This window comes from Mustela nigripes, chromosome 2 (genome assembly GCF_022355385.1).
Source record: "Mustela nigripes isolate SB6536 chromosome 2, MUSNIG.SB6536, whole genome shotgun sequence".
Lineage (NCBI taxonomy): Eukaryota > Metazoa > Chordata > Mammalia > Carnivora > Mustelidae > Mustela > Mustela nigripes.
In genome coordinates this window covers 206,651,281-206,667,422 of record NC_081558.1, presented here as the reverse complement: position 1 = coordinate 206,667,422, position 16,142 = coordinate 206,651,281, and the positions used below count along the sequence as shown (strand labels likewise).

Genomic DNA, 16,142 nt, shown 5'->3' with positions numbered 1-16,142 from the left:
TACCCGTGCTTTTCCCCTGGAGTTGCTCCAGTGCCTACATGCATATATGCATAGAATGATAGGAATTCTGTATTCTGTATTCACAGTTCCTTTACAAGTTGATCAGCCAACAAAAGTGGAACGGTAATAAACAATACTATAAACAGATAACATTTTTATTTGCTGCAGAAAAGAAGTTAACTGAGAAGATAGATACCAGTAGCAGCAGTCTGTCTCAGTGATGCCAGCTTCTTACACTCCCAGGCACATAATTTAGTATAGTATCAAGTTACCAAAGATGAGAGAATTTTTTATAAGCTAGCAGCCTTATTTATCTGATTTAAAATATGTGCATGCTTTCTAACTTGCAACATATTAAACTTTTTAAAAATGAATTCTCTGCTTTTGAATTATTACACGTCTAAAGATTAAACTACCTAGTTATATTTTTTCTTTTTCAGATTAATACCTACTTACGTTTTCAGTTCTTTCTCTGTATTCTATCCATTCTCCCCCTCATGAAAATGTTAGGTCACCAAAAAGAAGGCGATCTCGATCTGGCTCTAGATCTCGAAGGTCCCGCCATCGACGTTCTCGATCTCGGTCCAGAGATAGACGCCGACATTCTCCTAGATCTCGGTCCCAAGAAAGGCGAGACAGAGAAAAAGAAAGAGAACGCCGACAAAAAGGCCTTCCCCAAATCAAACCAGAAACTGCGAGTGGTAAATCAACTTATATTCAGACTTCTTGCATTATTTTTTGTGTATCTTGGGTATAAAATGTTTCATAACTATTAGCGACATATTTTATTTTCGACATATTATTATAGTGACATGCTTTATTTTCTCTTTTTTGTTTGTGCTTTGGCATATACCCTTGACTTTGTTTTGATGTGTTAAACATAAGGAATAACACAGAGGACATTAGGAGAAAGAAGGGAAAAGTGAAGCGAGGGGGAATCGGAGGGGGAGAGAACCATGAGAGACTGTGGACTCTGGGAAACAAACTGAGGGTTTTAGTGGGGAGGGGGGTAGGGAGATGGATGAGCCCAGTGGTGGGTATTGAGGGCACAGATTGCATGGAGCACTGGGTGTTATACATAAACAATGAATCTTGGAACACTGCATCAAAAACTAATGATGTACTGTATGGTGACTCATATAACACAATTAAAAAATAAACTAGCTGTAAAGCAGCAGTAAGGAGTGAACCCAGCTAATAGTGATGAAGAATAAAGTGATAGCATGTCTTGAATTTAATGTATGAAATAGAAGCCAATGAACTAGTGCTTCTATACATGGAGAGGTTTTACAGTTTACAGAATGTATTAGCTTGCATTATCTCTTGAATTTCATCATGTATTTAAAATATGTTTAATAAGGTATGCTGGACACATTTATGGTATAAGTTTGTAGTTACTATTGAAATTTTTATTTATACTACAAGTAGGGCATATGTAGAGCTTTTGATTGGGAGATATTACCTAGGATACAACATAAGAGAAAAACCATTCGTGTATACTCAACAGTCAGGAAGAGACAGGTGGACTGTTTATTGATCGAGAGAGTTAGGATTGGGTCTTCTGCTACTCACTTGCCAAGGGTGGCCTTGGACCAGTTATTGTATCTCTGGCCCCAGTTTAGACCTGCCCACAAAAGGGCCAGATTTTTTTCAACTCTTACGTTGTTCAGCTATCCTATTCCATTTCTGGAAGTACTACCACAGTTTTCTAGGATATTTTTGGATGTGTATGGGATTTGTTACTTAATCTTACAGTATCATGTGACTTGTGCATCTTTTTATAACGATTTTCTTTTTATTGTAAAAAAGTACAGTGCTGCTCATTATGAAAATACGTGTATTTTTATGATGATAATTTTATTTTAAGTTTGTAGTACTACACTCTGGGTGGGACAGCTGGACAAAAGGACTACTCAACAAGATGTTGCCAGTCTCTTAGAAGAGTTCGGTCCAATTGAATCAATTAATGTGAGTGTTTATTAAATTATGTAATGATGGACAGGTGTGATTAATGTCATAGGAAATTAAGGACCTGAGACCCAAGTTAAAATTTGCCCAGCTTTGTGGATGTGGCTAGTGTTAAGTGTTAAGTCCAGTTTAGCACTCTCTGCATTTAACCACAGTTCTTAGATAAGCCAAGTTTAATTTGAAACCCTTTTCTACAAAAATCTATATTAACAAAGCTTGGAGAACTATAAGTTCATTATAAACTGGCAGCTGAGACCAAACTTGAATTGCCAGTTTATGATACCTTAATCTCAGATTATAGAACCTGGCTTCATGGGATGGGTAGGGGTCAGGGGAGTTGGGGTTGTTGGAATTGGTTATTTAGTATTTATTTAATTTTGTTGCTCTTTTATTTTATTTTATTAAATATTTTGGAGCAGATGATTCCTCCCAGAGGTTGTGCCTATATTGTTATGGTTCATAGGCAAGATGCCTATCGTGCCCTGCAGAAACTGAGCCGAGGAAACTATAAAGTAAACCAGAAATCCATAAAGGTACAGTTTTTATACCTTGTAGTTCATTTTTTAAAAATTTTAACACATAACATTACTTGGCTTTTTAAAAACTAATTTTGGACACTGAAGCATTTCCTATATATAGCTTATCTCCTAAATATTAACATAACATTTTCAATGTTAGGTTTATGTGGAATTCATCAAGGTATTTTTAATTAATTGGTGCTTTAAATATAATTTCATTTTGTTATTCAAGATATTTTGGATTTTATACATTTTTAAAATATTTTTCTAAATATTATACATTTAAAAAAAATTTTTTTTAAAGTTTTACTTATTTTGAGCACCTGGGTGGCCTTCAGTCTGTTAAATGTCTGCCTTTGGCCCAGGTCCCGCATTGGGCTCCTTCCTTGGTGGGGAGCCTGCTTCTCCCTCTGCTGCCACTCCCCGCTTCTGTTTTTTCTCTCTCTGACAAATAAAATCTTTTTAAAAAAAAAAAAGTTTTATTCTAGTAACCTCGACACCCAACATGGGGCTCGAACTTAAGACCCCAAGATCAAGATTTACATGGTCTTCCGAATGAGCTATCCAGGTGCCTCTGAATTTTACACATTTTTAAAGTTTGCTATCTCATCCTTAGAATACTGACTATTAAAAATAATCAATAGTCGGGGCACCTGGGTGGCTTGGTGGGTTAAAGCCTCTGCCTTCGGCTCAGTCATGATTCCAGCATCCTGGGATCGAGCCCCTCATCAGACTCTCTGCTCAGTAGGAAGCCTGCTTCCCTCTCTCTCTCTAGAGACTCTCTCTCTGCCTACTTGTGATCTCTGTCAAATACATAAACAAAAATCTTTAAAAAAAAAAATTTCAACAAAGAGGAAAAGATGTAGGTACATGGATATTCTTCCCGTAAGGGGCCAGAGTCAGCATTTCCTTAGTGTCATAACAGTCTACCCTTTGACTGCACTGCAAAAGGATTTTGTCTAATGTGGAATAATTCCAAGGTACCCAAGACTTTGAAAGTGGTCCCTGTGCAAGGAACTTCATTCAGCCTTCCCTGCTAAACATTGTTTTCCTTTTCTCTGAGTTTTATGTTGGCTAAATTGAGAAGTGAGTGGTTCAAAGAGCGGATAAGGAGGCAATGCCAGTTAAATTTGCATAAAGTGGGAGAAAAGGTTAACCAGTTTCCTGCCATCAAATTGAAATCTGGGGATAGCAAGGCCAGATTATTTCCCTTTTGCCCCCAAGTCTGAGTGACTAGAAATTCGAGAAACAGTTAATCCTCAAAATTGACCTTCTTTTCCTTTTCTTTCTTTTTATACTTTGACTAATGGTGATACAGATTGCGTGGGCTTTAAACAAAGGAATAAAGGCAGATTATAAGCAGTATTGGGATGTAGAACTGGGTGTTACTTATATTCCGTGGGACAAAGTCAAGCCTGAAGAACTGGAGAGTTTTTGTGAAGGAGGAATGTTGGACAGTGATACACTTAATCCAGGTAAAACAGTATTTAATTTCTTTTAAAATTCATCTGTTTTCTTGACTGTACATATGAAAAATGTTTTTTCACAGTAGGAACTGATTTTTGAGATTTTTCAAGTACCCTATATGTGTTAATCCGTAATAAACTGAGGAAAAGGTGGTAGATAAGACAGATGTGGTCTTTACTCTTAAGGCAACTTCTGTTTAGTGGGACAGATTCAGACATAAATGAAATAATACTCATTGTGGGGTTAAATTATTAATTACAGTATAAGTAGATCAAAATGGAATTTTTCACTGTGAAAATCTAATGGATCAAATGAGTCTTAAACTGAACATTACTGGTATTGTTTTAATCCAGTGCTTTATAATAATTTCTTTGAAAACATTTAAATGTCCAGAGAAACAGTCGTAATAAACATATCAGACAAGGAGGTAGAATTACCTGTGCGATGAGCATTAAAAATGCCAGGTTAACAATAGGATTACACTGGGTGAAATAGCCTCAGATGTGGGCATGAGCTGGAGATTGCTAGATAGTTGGACAAGGTGGAGTGCAGGGTGCTGTGGCAAAATAGGAGTGAGTGATTAAAGGAGTTTGAAGCAAGTAGAGTTGGTTTGAAAGCCAAAAAGAGGTGAAACCACGTTGGGCCATTCCCATACCTTGACCTTGTTTCCCACAGTGTATGGTGCCTTCACTTGAGGGTAGAGCTAGGTTTCTGTTCAGGCAAATAGGTATCAGGGCATGACTGTGTGCCAGGCATTCTGGTCCGGGTAGAAAGAATCTTGCTCCTCCCTCCTGGGACCTTTACTCCAGACAGTACGCTATTATGGTCAAGAACATAGACCGTATAGCCAAATGTGTGTATGTTGAATCCCGCCTCTGCCATTTAGCAGTATTTGACCTTGTTTTCCTTAATTTCCAAATTGTTTTTCTCATTTATAAAATGGGAATAATAATGGGGCCTACTTACAGGTGGTTATGAGAATTCACTGAATTAATACATATTACTTAGAACTGTGTCTGAGACACAATTGGCATTCTTTTGCATGTTTGTTATTGTTTATTCGCTTAATATTTATAAGATTAGCATAGGCATTTCCTTAATAATCATACTGCTGGGTTTTTTGTATAATCAGCATTTTAAAAATGATTTCTATATTTAAAGCTATAAACTGAAAATGGCAAACTTATATTGTTAAATTTCTTTAATTCTTATAGATTGGAAAGGAATCCCCAAAAAGCATGAAAATGAAGTTGCTCAAAATGGAGGGGCAGAAACTTCACATACAGAACCAGTATCACCCATACCTAAACCTTTACCAGTGCCTGTCCCTCCTATTCCTGTCCCCGCACCTATAACAGTGCCACCTCCACAGGTAAGAATATTTGGAGCATTGCTTAAACTTGTGTCTGAAAGATAAACCTTTCTAAATCTCATTTATTTAGATGTATGTCTAGATTAGTGTTCAAAGACATGAATGAATCCATAGATGTTCATACTCCTATTTTGGTAAGTCGGACCTACTTTTTATAAACTCTAATACATTCTCCATAAACACCAACAAAATCAAAGTAAACTCATATTGCCTGACACCTGTCTAGATTATTAAATGTCTTTTTATAATGTTTCAGGCTTGAGATCCAAACCTAAAAGCATTTTACATTCTGTTTCCTCTTGTCTTCCTTTATTGGATCTTCATTCTTTGGAGACTTCATGATCTGAGGGAACTTAAAGTATATATCCCAACAAGCTGTTTTGAGGGAAAGAGGGTTTCTCAATTTTCATTTTGTGTGGTGCTATCGTGACATTTTTCAATGGATCAGTTATTTAATAAATTGAGGTCCACTTAAAATGAAAGCATATTCTTAAATGTCTGCTGCCTGGTCACTCAGTACATTACTTCAGAGGAGAGAATCTGGATTCTAACAGAACGTAGTTTGAATTCCAGCTCCATTATTTGTTCTTCACAATGTAACTTTGGGCAAAGCACCTAATTTAAGCTTTCATTTCCTATCTGTAAGTGTGCAAATTCCCTTTCTTGGCTTTGGCTCTGGTGTTCTTCCTAGGTCAGAGTTGTTTTGAGAATTAAATGACATAATGTATATTAACTACTCAGCGTGTTTCCTGTGCCTTTTTCAGTTGTTCACATTAAGTCAGATAAATCTGAACTATCAAAAAACTACCACCTAGCCTTTTTTTTTTAAATTAACATATAATATATTATTTGTTTCAGCGATACAGGTCTATGATTCATTAGTCTTAACACAATTCACAGTGCTCATCATAGTGCATACCCTTCCCAAAGTCCGTCACCCAGCCACCCTATTCCTCTCACCCCTCTCCCCTCTGGTAACCCTCAGATTGTTTCCTGAGATTGAGTGTCTCATGGTTTGTCTCCCTCTCTGTTTTTGTTTTTTCTCATTTTTCCCTCCCTTCCCCTATGATCCTCTGTCTTGTTCTCAAATTCCTTCTGTCAGTGAGATCATATGATAATTATCTTTGTCTGATTGACTTACTCGCTTAGCATACATAATACCCTCTAGTTCCATCTACCTCCTCACAAATGGCAAAATTTGGGGGGGTGGGTTTTGATGGCTACATAACATTCCTGTGTGTGTGCGTGTGAGTGTGTGTATGTATGTATATACACACCACATCTTCTTTATCTGTTCATTTGTTGCTGGACATCTAGGCTCTTTCCATAGTTCGGCTATTGTGGACATTGCCGCTATTAATGTTGGGGTGCACATGTGCCCTTAGATCACTACATTTGTACTTCAAGGGTAAATACCAGTATTGCAATTCCTGGATCATAGCGTAGCGCTATATTCAACTTTTTGAGGAACTTCCATACTGTTTTCCAGAGTGACTACACCAGCTTGCATTCCCACCAACAGTATGAGAGTTCCCCTTTCTCTGCATCCTCACCAGCACCTGTCATTTTCTGACCTAACTAATTTTAGTCATTCTGATTGGTGTGAGGCGGTATCGCACGGTGGCTTTGTATTTCCCTGATGCTGAGTGATGTTGAGCACTTTTTCATGTGTCTGTTGGACATTTGGATGTCTTCTTTACAAAAATGTCTGTTTGTGGGGTGCCTGGGTGGCTCAGTGGGCTAAAGACTCTGCCTTCGGCTCGGGTCATGATCTTGGGGTCCTGGGATCGAGCCCCGCATCGGGGTCCCAGCTCATCGGGGAGTCTGCTTCCCCCCCTCTCTCTGCCTGCCTCTCTGCCTGCTTGTGATCTCTGTCTTTCAAATAAATAAAATCTTTTTTTTTAAATGTGTCTGTTCGTGTATTCTGCCTATTTCTTGATTGGATTATTTGTTCCTTGGGTGTTGAGTTTGGCTAAGTTCCTTAAAGATTTTGAATACTAACCCTTTATCTGATACATCATTTACAAATATTTTCTCCCATTTTGTTGGTTGTCTTTTGTGTTTTGTTGACTGTTTCCTCTGCTGTGCAGAAGCTTTTTATCTTGATGTAGTTCCAATATTGCATTTTTGCCCTTGCTGGCCTTGCCTTAAGCAGTGTTTCTAGGAAGAAGTTGCTGAGGTCTAGGAGGTTGCTGCCTGTGTTCTCCTCAAGGATTTTGATGGATTCCTGTCTCAAATTTAGGTCTTTCATCCATTTTGAGTCTATTTTTGTGTGTGGTGTAAGGAAATGGTCCAGTTTCATTCTTCTGCATGTGGCTGTCCAATTTTCCCAACACCATTTGTTGAAGAGACTTTCTTTTTCCCATTAGATATTCTTTCCTGTTTTGTCGAAGATTAGTTGAGCATATTGTTGTGACATAATGTATATTAACTACTCAGCGTGTTTCCTGTGCCTTTTTCAGTTGTTCACATTAAGTCAGATAAATCTGAACTATCAAAAAACTACCACCTAGCCTTTTTTTTTTAAATTAACATATAATATATTATTTGTTTCAGCGATACAGGTCTATGATTTCTGAATTCTCTGTTTTGTTCCATTGATCTATGTGTCTGTTTTTGTGACAGTACCATGCTGTCTTGATGATCACAGCTTTGTAATAGAGCTTGAAGTCCAGAATTGTGATGCCCCCAGCTTTGGCTTTCTTTCTCAACATTCCTCTGGCTATTCAGGGTCTTTTCTGATTTCATATAAGTTTTAGGATTATTTGTTCCATTTCTTTGAAAAAAGTTGATGGTGTTTTGATAGCAATTGCCTTAAATGTGTAATAGATTGCTCTAGGTGGCATAGATGTTTTCACAGTATTTGTTCTTCCAATCCGTGAGCATGGAACATTTTTCCCTTCCTTTGTGTTTTCCTCAATTTCTTTTATGAGTATTCTGTAGTTTTCTGAGTACAGATTCTTTGCCTCTTTGGTTAGATTTATCCCTAGGTATCTTACGGTTTGGGGTGCAATTGTAAATGGGATTGACTCCTTTAATTTCTCTGTCTTATTGGTATATAGAAATGGCAACTGATTTCTGTGTGTTGATTTTCTATCCTGACACTTTACTGAATTCCTGTATGAGTTCTAGCAGTTTTGCGGTGGAGTCTTTTGGGTTTTTCGCATAAAGTATATCATCAGCAAAGAGTGAGAGTTTGACTTCATCTTTGCCTGTTAGGATGCCTTTTATTTCTTTTTGTTGTCTGATTGCCTAGGCTAGGACTTCTCGTACTATGTTGAATAGCAGTGGTGATGGTGGACATCCTTGCTGTGTTCCTGACTTAGGGGAAAAGCTCAGTTTTTCCCCAATGAGAATGATACTTGCTGAGGATTTTTCATAGATGGCTTTTATGATATTGAGGTATGTACCCTCTCCCTACACTGTGAAGAGTTTTGATAAGAGGATGCTGTACTTTGTCAAATGCTTTTTCTGCATCTACTGAGAGTATCATATGGTTCTTTTTATTTTATAATGTATTGTATCACATTAATTGATTGCCGTGAATGTTGAACCAACCTTGTAGCCCAGGAAAAAAATCCCACTTTGTTGTGGTGACTTATCCTTTTAATGTACTGTTGGGTCCTGTTGGCTAGTATTTTGGTGAGAATTTTTGCATCCATATTCATCAGGGATATTGTCTGTAATTCTCCTTTTTGATAGGGTCTTTTTGGTTTGGGGTTCAGTGTTTTGTTGGCCTCATTAGTTTGGAAGTCGTCCTTCCATTTCTATATTTTGGAACAGTTTTGGGAGAATAGGTATTAATTCTTCTATAAATGTTTGGTAGAATTCCCCTGGGAAGCCATCTGGCCCTGGGCTCTTGTTTATTGAGATTTTTGATGACTGCTTCAATCTCCTTATTGGTTATGGGTCTGTTCAGGTTTTCTATTTCTTCCTGGTTCAGTTTTGGTAGTTTATATATCTCTAGGAATGTATTCATTTCTTCCAGATTGTCTAATTTGTTGGCATTAGTTGCTCATTACATGTTCTTATAATTGTTTGTATTTCTTCCGTGTTGGTTGTGATCTCCTCTTTCATTCATGATTTTATTAATTTGGGTCTTTTGTCTTCTGTTTTTGATAAGTCTGGCCAGCGGTTTATCAATCTTCCTAATTCTTTTAAAGAACCACCTCCTAGTTTTGTCAATCTGTTCTACTGTTACTTTGGTTTCTATTTCATTGATTTCTGCTCTCGTCTTTTTTATTTCTCCTGTTGGTTTTACGCTTTACTTGCTGTTCTTTCTCCGGCTCCTTTAGGTGTAGGGTTTGTTGTGTATTTGAGACCTTGTTTCTTGAGTAAGGTTTGTATTACTATATACTTTCCTCTTAGGACCACCTTTGCTGCCTCCCAAAGATTTTGAACAGTTGTGTTTCCACTTTCATTTGTTTCCTTGTTTTTTTTTTTTTTTAATTCTTTCTTAATTTCCTGGTTGACCCATTCATTCTTTAGTAGGATGCTCATTAGTGTCCATGTATTTGAGTTCTTTCCACCTTTTCTCTTGTAATTGAGCTCTAGTTTCAAAGTATTGTGGCCTTAGAATATGCAGGGAATGATTCCAGTCTTTTGGTACCAATTGAGACCTGATTTGTGACCCAGTATATGATCTATTCTGGAGAATGTTCCACGTGCACAAGAGAAAAATGTGTGTTCTCTTCCTTTGGGAGTGGAATGTTCTGAATATATCAGAAATCCATCTTGTCCAGTGTGTCATTTATAACATTTATTTCCGGGGCACCTGGGTAGTTCAGTGGGTTAAACCTCTGCCTTTGGCTCGGGCCATGATCCCAGGGTCCTGGGATTGAGCCCCCGCATCAGGCTCTCTGCTCAGCAGGGAGCCTGTTTCCTGCCTGCCTCTCTGCCTACTTGTGATCTGTTTGTCAAATAAAGAAATAAAATCTTTTAAAAATAAATAAAAATAAAACATTTATTTTCTTGTTGATCTTCTGCTTGGATGATCTGTCCATTTCAGTGGGGGGGTGTTAAAGTCCCCTACTATTATTGTATTATTGTTGATGTGTTTTTTTGATTCTGTTATTAGTTGGGTTTTATAATTGGCTGCCCCCTTGTTAAGGGCATAGATATTTAAAATTTTTAGATCTTCTTGTTGATAGACCCTTTAATTATGACATAGTGTTCTTTTTCATCTCTTTATTATGCTCTTTGATTTAAAATCTAATTCATCTAATACAAGGATTGCCACCTCAGCTTTCTTTTGATGTCCATTAACATGGTAAATGGCTTCCCACCCCCTCACTTTAAATCTGGAGGTGTCTTTGGGTCTAAAATGAGTCTCTGGCAGACAGCATATTGCCAGGTCTTGTTTTATCCAGTCTAACACTGTTTCTTTTGATGGGGGCATTTAGCTCATTCACGTTCATGGTACCTGTTGAAAGGTATGAATTTAGTGCCATTGTATTGCCTGTAAGGTGACTTTTAATGTATATTGTCTCTGTTCCTTTCTGGTCTATCTTACTTTTAGGCTCTCTCTTTGCTTAGAAGTTCCCTTCCAGTATTTCCTGTAGGGTTGGTTTAGTATTTGCAAGTTCTTTTAGTTTTTGTTGAGGAGGCTTTTTATCTCTCCTTCGATTTTCAGTGACAGCCTAGCTGGATATAGTGTTTTTGGCTGCATGTTTTTCTTGTTTAGGACTCTGAATATATCATGCCAGTCCTTTCTGGCTTACCGGGTCTCTGTGTATAGGTCTGCTGCCAATCTAATGTTTCTACCATTGTTGGTTACAGACATCTTCTGCTGAGCTACTTTTGATTTTCTCTTTGTCTCTGAGACTTGTAAATTTTACTATTAGATGTTGGGGTGTTGACCTGTTTTGATGGGGGATTCTCTGTGTCTCCTGGATTCGATGCCTACCCTCTTCCCCTCTCTCTCTTTCTTCTTCTGGGATCCCAGTTATTCTAATATTGTTTAATCTTACGGTATTATTTATCTCTCAGATTCTCCCCTTGTGATCCAGTAGCCATTTATCTTTTTCTCAACTTTATTCTCCATCGTTTAGTCTTTTATATCACTAATTCTTCTGCCTCATTTATCTTAGCAGTTAGAGCCTCCTTTTTTGATTACACATCATTAATAGCCTTTGGATTTCGATTTGGTAGATTTTAGTTTTCTTATTTCTCCAGAAAGGGATTCTCTAGTATTTGCTATGCTTTTTTCAAGCCCAGCTAGTATCTTTATAATTGTCATTCTGAATTGTAGTTCCCACTTCTTATTTGGTCTGTGGCAGTCAGTACTGGCTCTTGTTCTTTTTTTGAGGTAAGTTTTTCCATTTTGTCCAGAGAAGAACAGATGAATGAGAGAAGAAAATGCAAAAAGTGTAACAGTGACCCTAGAAAAAATATACACTAAACAAATCAGAAGAGGCCCAAAATCAGGGGCGGGAGCGTGGGTGGCAACGAAAAGAAAAGGGAATTTTTAAAAAAGAATAAAATTAGGATCAGGCTGGGGGCACCTGGGTGGCTCAGTGGGTTAAAGCCTCTGCCTCGGCTCAGGTCATAATCCCGGGGTCCTGAGATTGAGCCCCACATCATGCTCTCTGCTCTGCAGAGAGCCTGCTTCCTCCTCTCTCTGTGCCTGCCTTTTTGCCTGCCTGTGATCTCTCTCTGTCAGATAAATAAATAAAATCTTTTAAAAAAAAGAAAAAGAAAGAAAGAAAAGAAACTGCCCAGTTTAAAAAAAAAAAAAAAAAAAAGAATATCATCAGGCTGGTGAATGGACCAGAGCCACACTCTAGAATTTGGTCTTTTAGGAGAAACTACCTCCCAAAATTTTAAAGAAAGAGGAACTTATATATATACAAAAATAAGGGTAAATACAATGAAGGGACAGAATATGATTGTAAAGATGAAAATTTAAAAAGATTTAAAAAAAAGAATTCGTAAGAAATTGGTTTTTTAAAAAAAATTTTTTTTTTAAAGAAAGAGAATGTGATCAGGCAGGAGACTAGAACAAAGCCATACACTACATTTAGAGTGTATTTTGGTCTGTTGGAAGAAACTGTATCCCAAAATTTTAAAGAAAGAAAAAACTTTCATATATACCAAAAATAAGGTTAAATACAATGAAGGGATAGAATAGGACAGTAAAAGTGAAAACTAAAAAATTCTTTTTTTTTTTTTTTTAAAGATTTTATTTATTTATTTATTTGACAGAGAGAGAGAAAGTAGGCAGAGAGGCAGGCAGAGAGAGAAGGAAGCGGGCTCCCTGCCGAGCAGAGTCCCCGATGCGGGACTCGATCCCAGGACCCTGAGATCATGACCTGAGCCGAAGGCAGTGGCTAACCCACTGAGCCACCCAGGTGCCCGAAAACTAAAAAATTCTTAAAAAGGAATTGATAAGGTGTTGGTTGAAAAAGAAGAAAAATTTTTTAACAATAAAATTTTAAAAATTAATTTGAAAGACTAAAGAATCATGGGCGGGGGGGGAACCATGATTCTATATGCTGTATTCCCCTAGTGCTGGAGTTTTAGTTTTCATTGATCGATAAACTTGGTCTTGGCTGGATATTTTTGCTGATCTTCTGGGGGAGGGGCCTGTTGCAGTGATTCTTAAGTGTCTTTGCTTGAGGCTGAATGGCATTGCTCTTGCCAGGGGCCTAGCTAAGTAATCTACTCCTGTTTGCTCTCAGTAGCTTTTGTTCCCTGAAAGCTTTCCATACAGCTTTGGAGGATGAGAATGCAAATGGCGGCCTCCCAGTCTCTGGCCCCAGAGGAGCCAAGGGCTCGGGGCCCCACTCCTTTGACCAGGCTTGTGATTCAGCATTTCTGTCTCTGGCATATGACCCCATTTAGGGTTTCTAAACCCATCAGATTCCTGCAGTGTGCTCCCATGCCGCTCTTCCTGGGGAAGGAAGGGGAGTCTCCCCACTTGTTGGGTCCCTGCTCGAAGAGCAGTAGCCAGACTGTGCATCAGATCATGGTTTATGGGAACCCTGAGCTGAGAACCCCCTTCTTAGGTCCATCTCTGCAGCTGCTTCCCCACTTCAATACTTAGGGGCTCTGCCACACTCAGGCACCCCCGCTCTTTCTGTGACCCTCAGGGTCCTGGACTACATGATCCCAGCCAGGGGATCCCCCCCCACCCCACCCCCCCTTAGCCACTGGAGCAACATCCCTCAGTGGAGCAGACTTCTAAAAGTTCCAATTTTATGCTCCACTCTTCTGTCACTTGCCAGTAGCTGGTTGACAGAGGCTTCATCCCCCCACTCCCATGGTCTTTTCTTCCCAAATGTCGCCTTGGATTCACTTCTCCACACATCCTGCCTTCCAGAAAGTAATTGCTTTTCTGTTCATAGAATTGCTGGTATTCTTTCCTTTGATCTCCTGTTGAGTCTGTAGGTATTCAGAATGGTTTGGTAACTATTTAGCTGAATTCCTGGGACCAGACAGAATTTAGATTTCCTACTCCTCTGCCATCTTGCTCCTCCCTTCAAGTACCTAGCCTTTTTATTTTCCCTCCCTAAGGAGAACATTACATGCTTTGATACATATTTAGCTGTGATATTTTGTACATGGGTTAAATTGGCAAACTCTTTAGCTGGTTTTTTGGATATGCACATCCAGCACAGGTTCTAAAATAAGAGTCAGAAAACGAAGATGAACTTTTGGGACTTCATCAAAGCAAAGGAAACAGGAAAACAGAGGCAACCTACGGAATGGGAGAAGATATTTGCAAATGACAGTACAGACAAAGGTTGATATCCAGGATCTATAATGAGCTCCTCAAACTCAACACACACAAAACAGACAATCATATCAAAAAATGGGCAGAAGATATGGACAGACACTTCTCCAGTGAAGTCATACAAATGGCTATCAGACACATGAAAAAATGTTCATCATCACTAGCCCTCAGGGAGATTCAAATTAAAACTACATTGAGATAACACCTTACACCAGTTAGAATGGCCAAAATTAGCAAGACAGGAAACAACATGTGTTGGAGAGGATGTGGAGAAAGGGGAACCCTCTTACACTGTTGGTGGGAATGCAAGTTGGTGCAGCCACTTTGGAGGACAGTGTGGAGATTCCTCAAGAAATTAAAAATAGAACTTCCCTATGACCCTGCCATTGCACCCCTGGGTATTTACCCCAAAGATACAGATGTCGTGAAAAGAAGGGCCATCTGTACCTCAATGTTTATAGCAGCAATGGCCACGGTCACCAAACTGTATAAAGGACCAAGATGCCCTTCAATGGACAAAGGGATAAGGAAGATGTGCTCCAAATACACTATGGAGTATTATGTTTCCATCAGAAAGGATGAATACCCAACTTTTGTAGCAACATGGACGGGACTGGAAGAGATTATGCTGAGTGAAATAAGTCAAGCAGAGAAAGTCAATTATCATATGGTTTCACTTATTTGTGGAGCATAACAAATAGCATGGAGGACAAGGGGAGTTAGAGAGGAGAAGGGAGTTGAGGGAAATTGGAAGGGGAGGTGAACCATGAGAGACTATGGACTCTGAAAAACAACCTGAGGGTTTTGAAGGGGTAGGGGGTGGGAGGTCGGGGTACCAGGTGGTGGGTATTAGAGAGGGCACGGATTGCATGGAGCACTGGGTGTGGTGCAAAAATAATGAATACTGTTATGCTGAAAATAAAAAATAAATTAAAAAAAAAACAAAAAACAGAAACCAAATGGGATTACCCAAAGTAGTATTAAGGAGGGCACTAATTGCATGGAGTACTGGGTGTGGTGCAAAACAATGAATACTGTTACACTGAAAATAAAATAAAGAAAGAAAGAAAACAAAACAAACAAAAAAGAGTCAGTGTATATCACCACTCATTTAAAGAAACCTGACTAATCTGTTAAAGTTGTTCATACTTTTTTTTTTAAATAATAGCTAACATTTGTTGGGTGTATTGTAAAGTGACAGGCACTAGCTCTTAAACATGTATTACCTCTTTAATCCCCTTAACTATGTGAGGTTGGCATTTTTTCATTTTACAGATAAGTAAACTGATGTCTAGAGTTTGTAAATAGCTTACTCGGGATCATAGAGCTAGTTAGAAGTGGAGAGGGGACAGGCAGTTTGACTCCAGAACCTGGGATCTTAATCCCTGTAAATTACCAGGTATCTTTTCTTAGACTTGTATTTCTCACGCTTACCTATCGATGGAACATGTCATATTCTATCAGAACACTAATAGATACTCGTGAGACAAAATGTGAATTTGCTGTCATAGAGTAGTGAACAAAAATTTGAAGTGTTGTTTATAGTAGGTACTAATTACCACCTGTCATTAGGTAAATTTGTTCACACAATAAGCATAAGTTTAGAAATAGCTTTTTCAACAAGATCCTTTCTTCATCTCTACTTAACTATATGGATGGGAAGGTGGCTAGATATGTGGCTTCATTCTTCTTTCTTTGTTTTTAGGTCCCACCACATCAGCCGGGTCCTCCTGTAGTTGGTGCTCTCCAGCCACCCACTTTCACGCCTCCCTTGGGCATTCCCCCTCCGGGTTTTGGTCCTGGTGTTCCTCCTCCACCACCTCCTCCACCATTTTTGCGCCCAGGATTTAATCCGATGCATTTACCACCAGGTACACTGAGTTGTTTAAAAAGACATTCTTTTTAGAGCCCAAAGTAAGGTGACACAACGTAAGTTGACATTATTTTTCTTATTCTAGGTTTTCTTCCTCCTGGACCCCCACCTCCTATAACTCCACCAGTGTCCATTCCTCCTCCTCACACTCCTCCAATAAGCATCCCAAACTGTAAGCATGTTTTTCCTTTGTGTTCACTCGTCCTCTTG

General features: G+C 38.6%; 1 protein-coding gene across 3 annotated transcripts in view; it reads left to right on the top strand.

Moving 5' to 3' along the window:
• The window catches only part of SCAF4 (SR-related CTD associated factor 4), a 70,573-nt gene that overhangs the window by 35,257 nt on the left and 19,174 nt on the right, over positions 1-16,142 (top strand). For all 3 annotated transcript variants that reach the window (XM_059392252.1, XM_059392251.1, XM_059392249.1), the window contains exons 12-18: positions 511-701; positions 1,868-1,968; positions 2,388-2,501; positions 3,805-3,961; positions 5,168-5,325; positions 15,765-15,930; positions 16,018-16,104. In XM_059392252.1, coding sequence (XP_059248235.1) covers positions 511-701; positions 1,868-1,968; positions 2,388-2,501; positions 3,805-3,961; positions 5,168-5,325; positions 15,765-15,930; positions 16,018-16,104 — 974 coding nt within the window. The remainder of the gene's footprint in view (positions 1-510; positions 702-1,867; positions 1,969-2,387; positions 2,502-3,804; positions 3,962-5,167; positions 5,326-15,764; positions 15,931-16,017; positions 16,105-16,142) is intronic.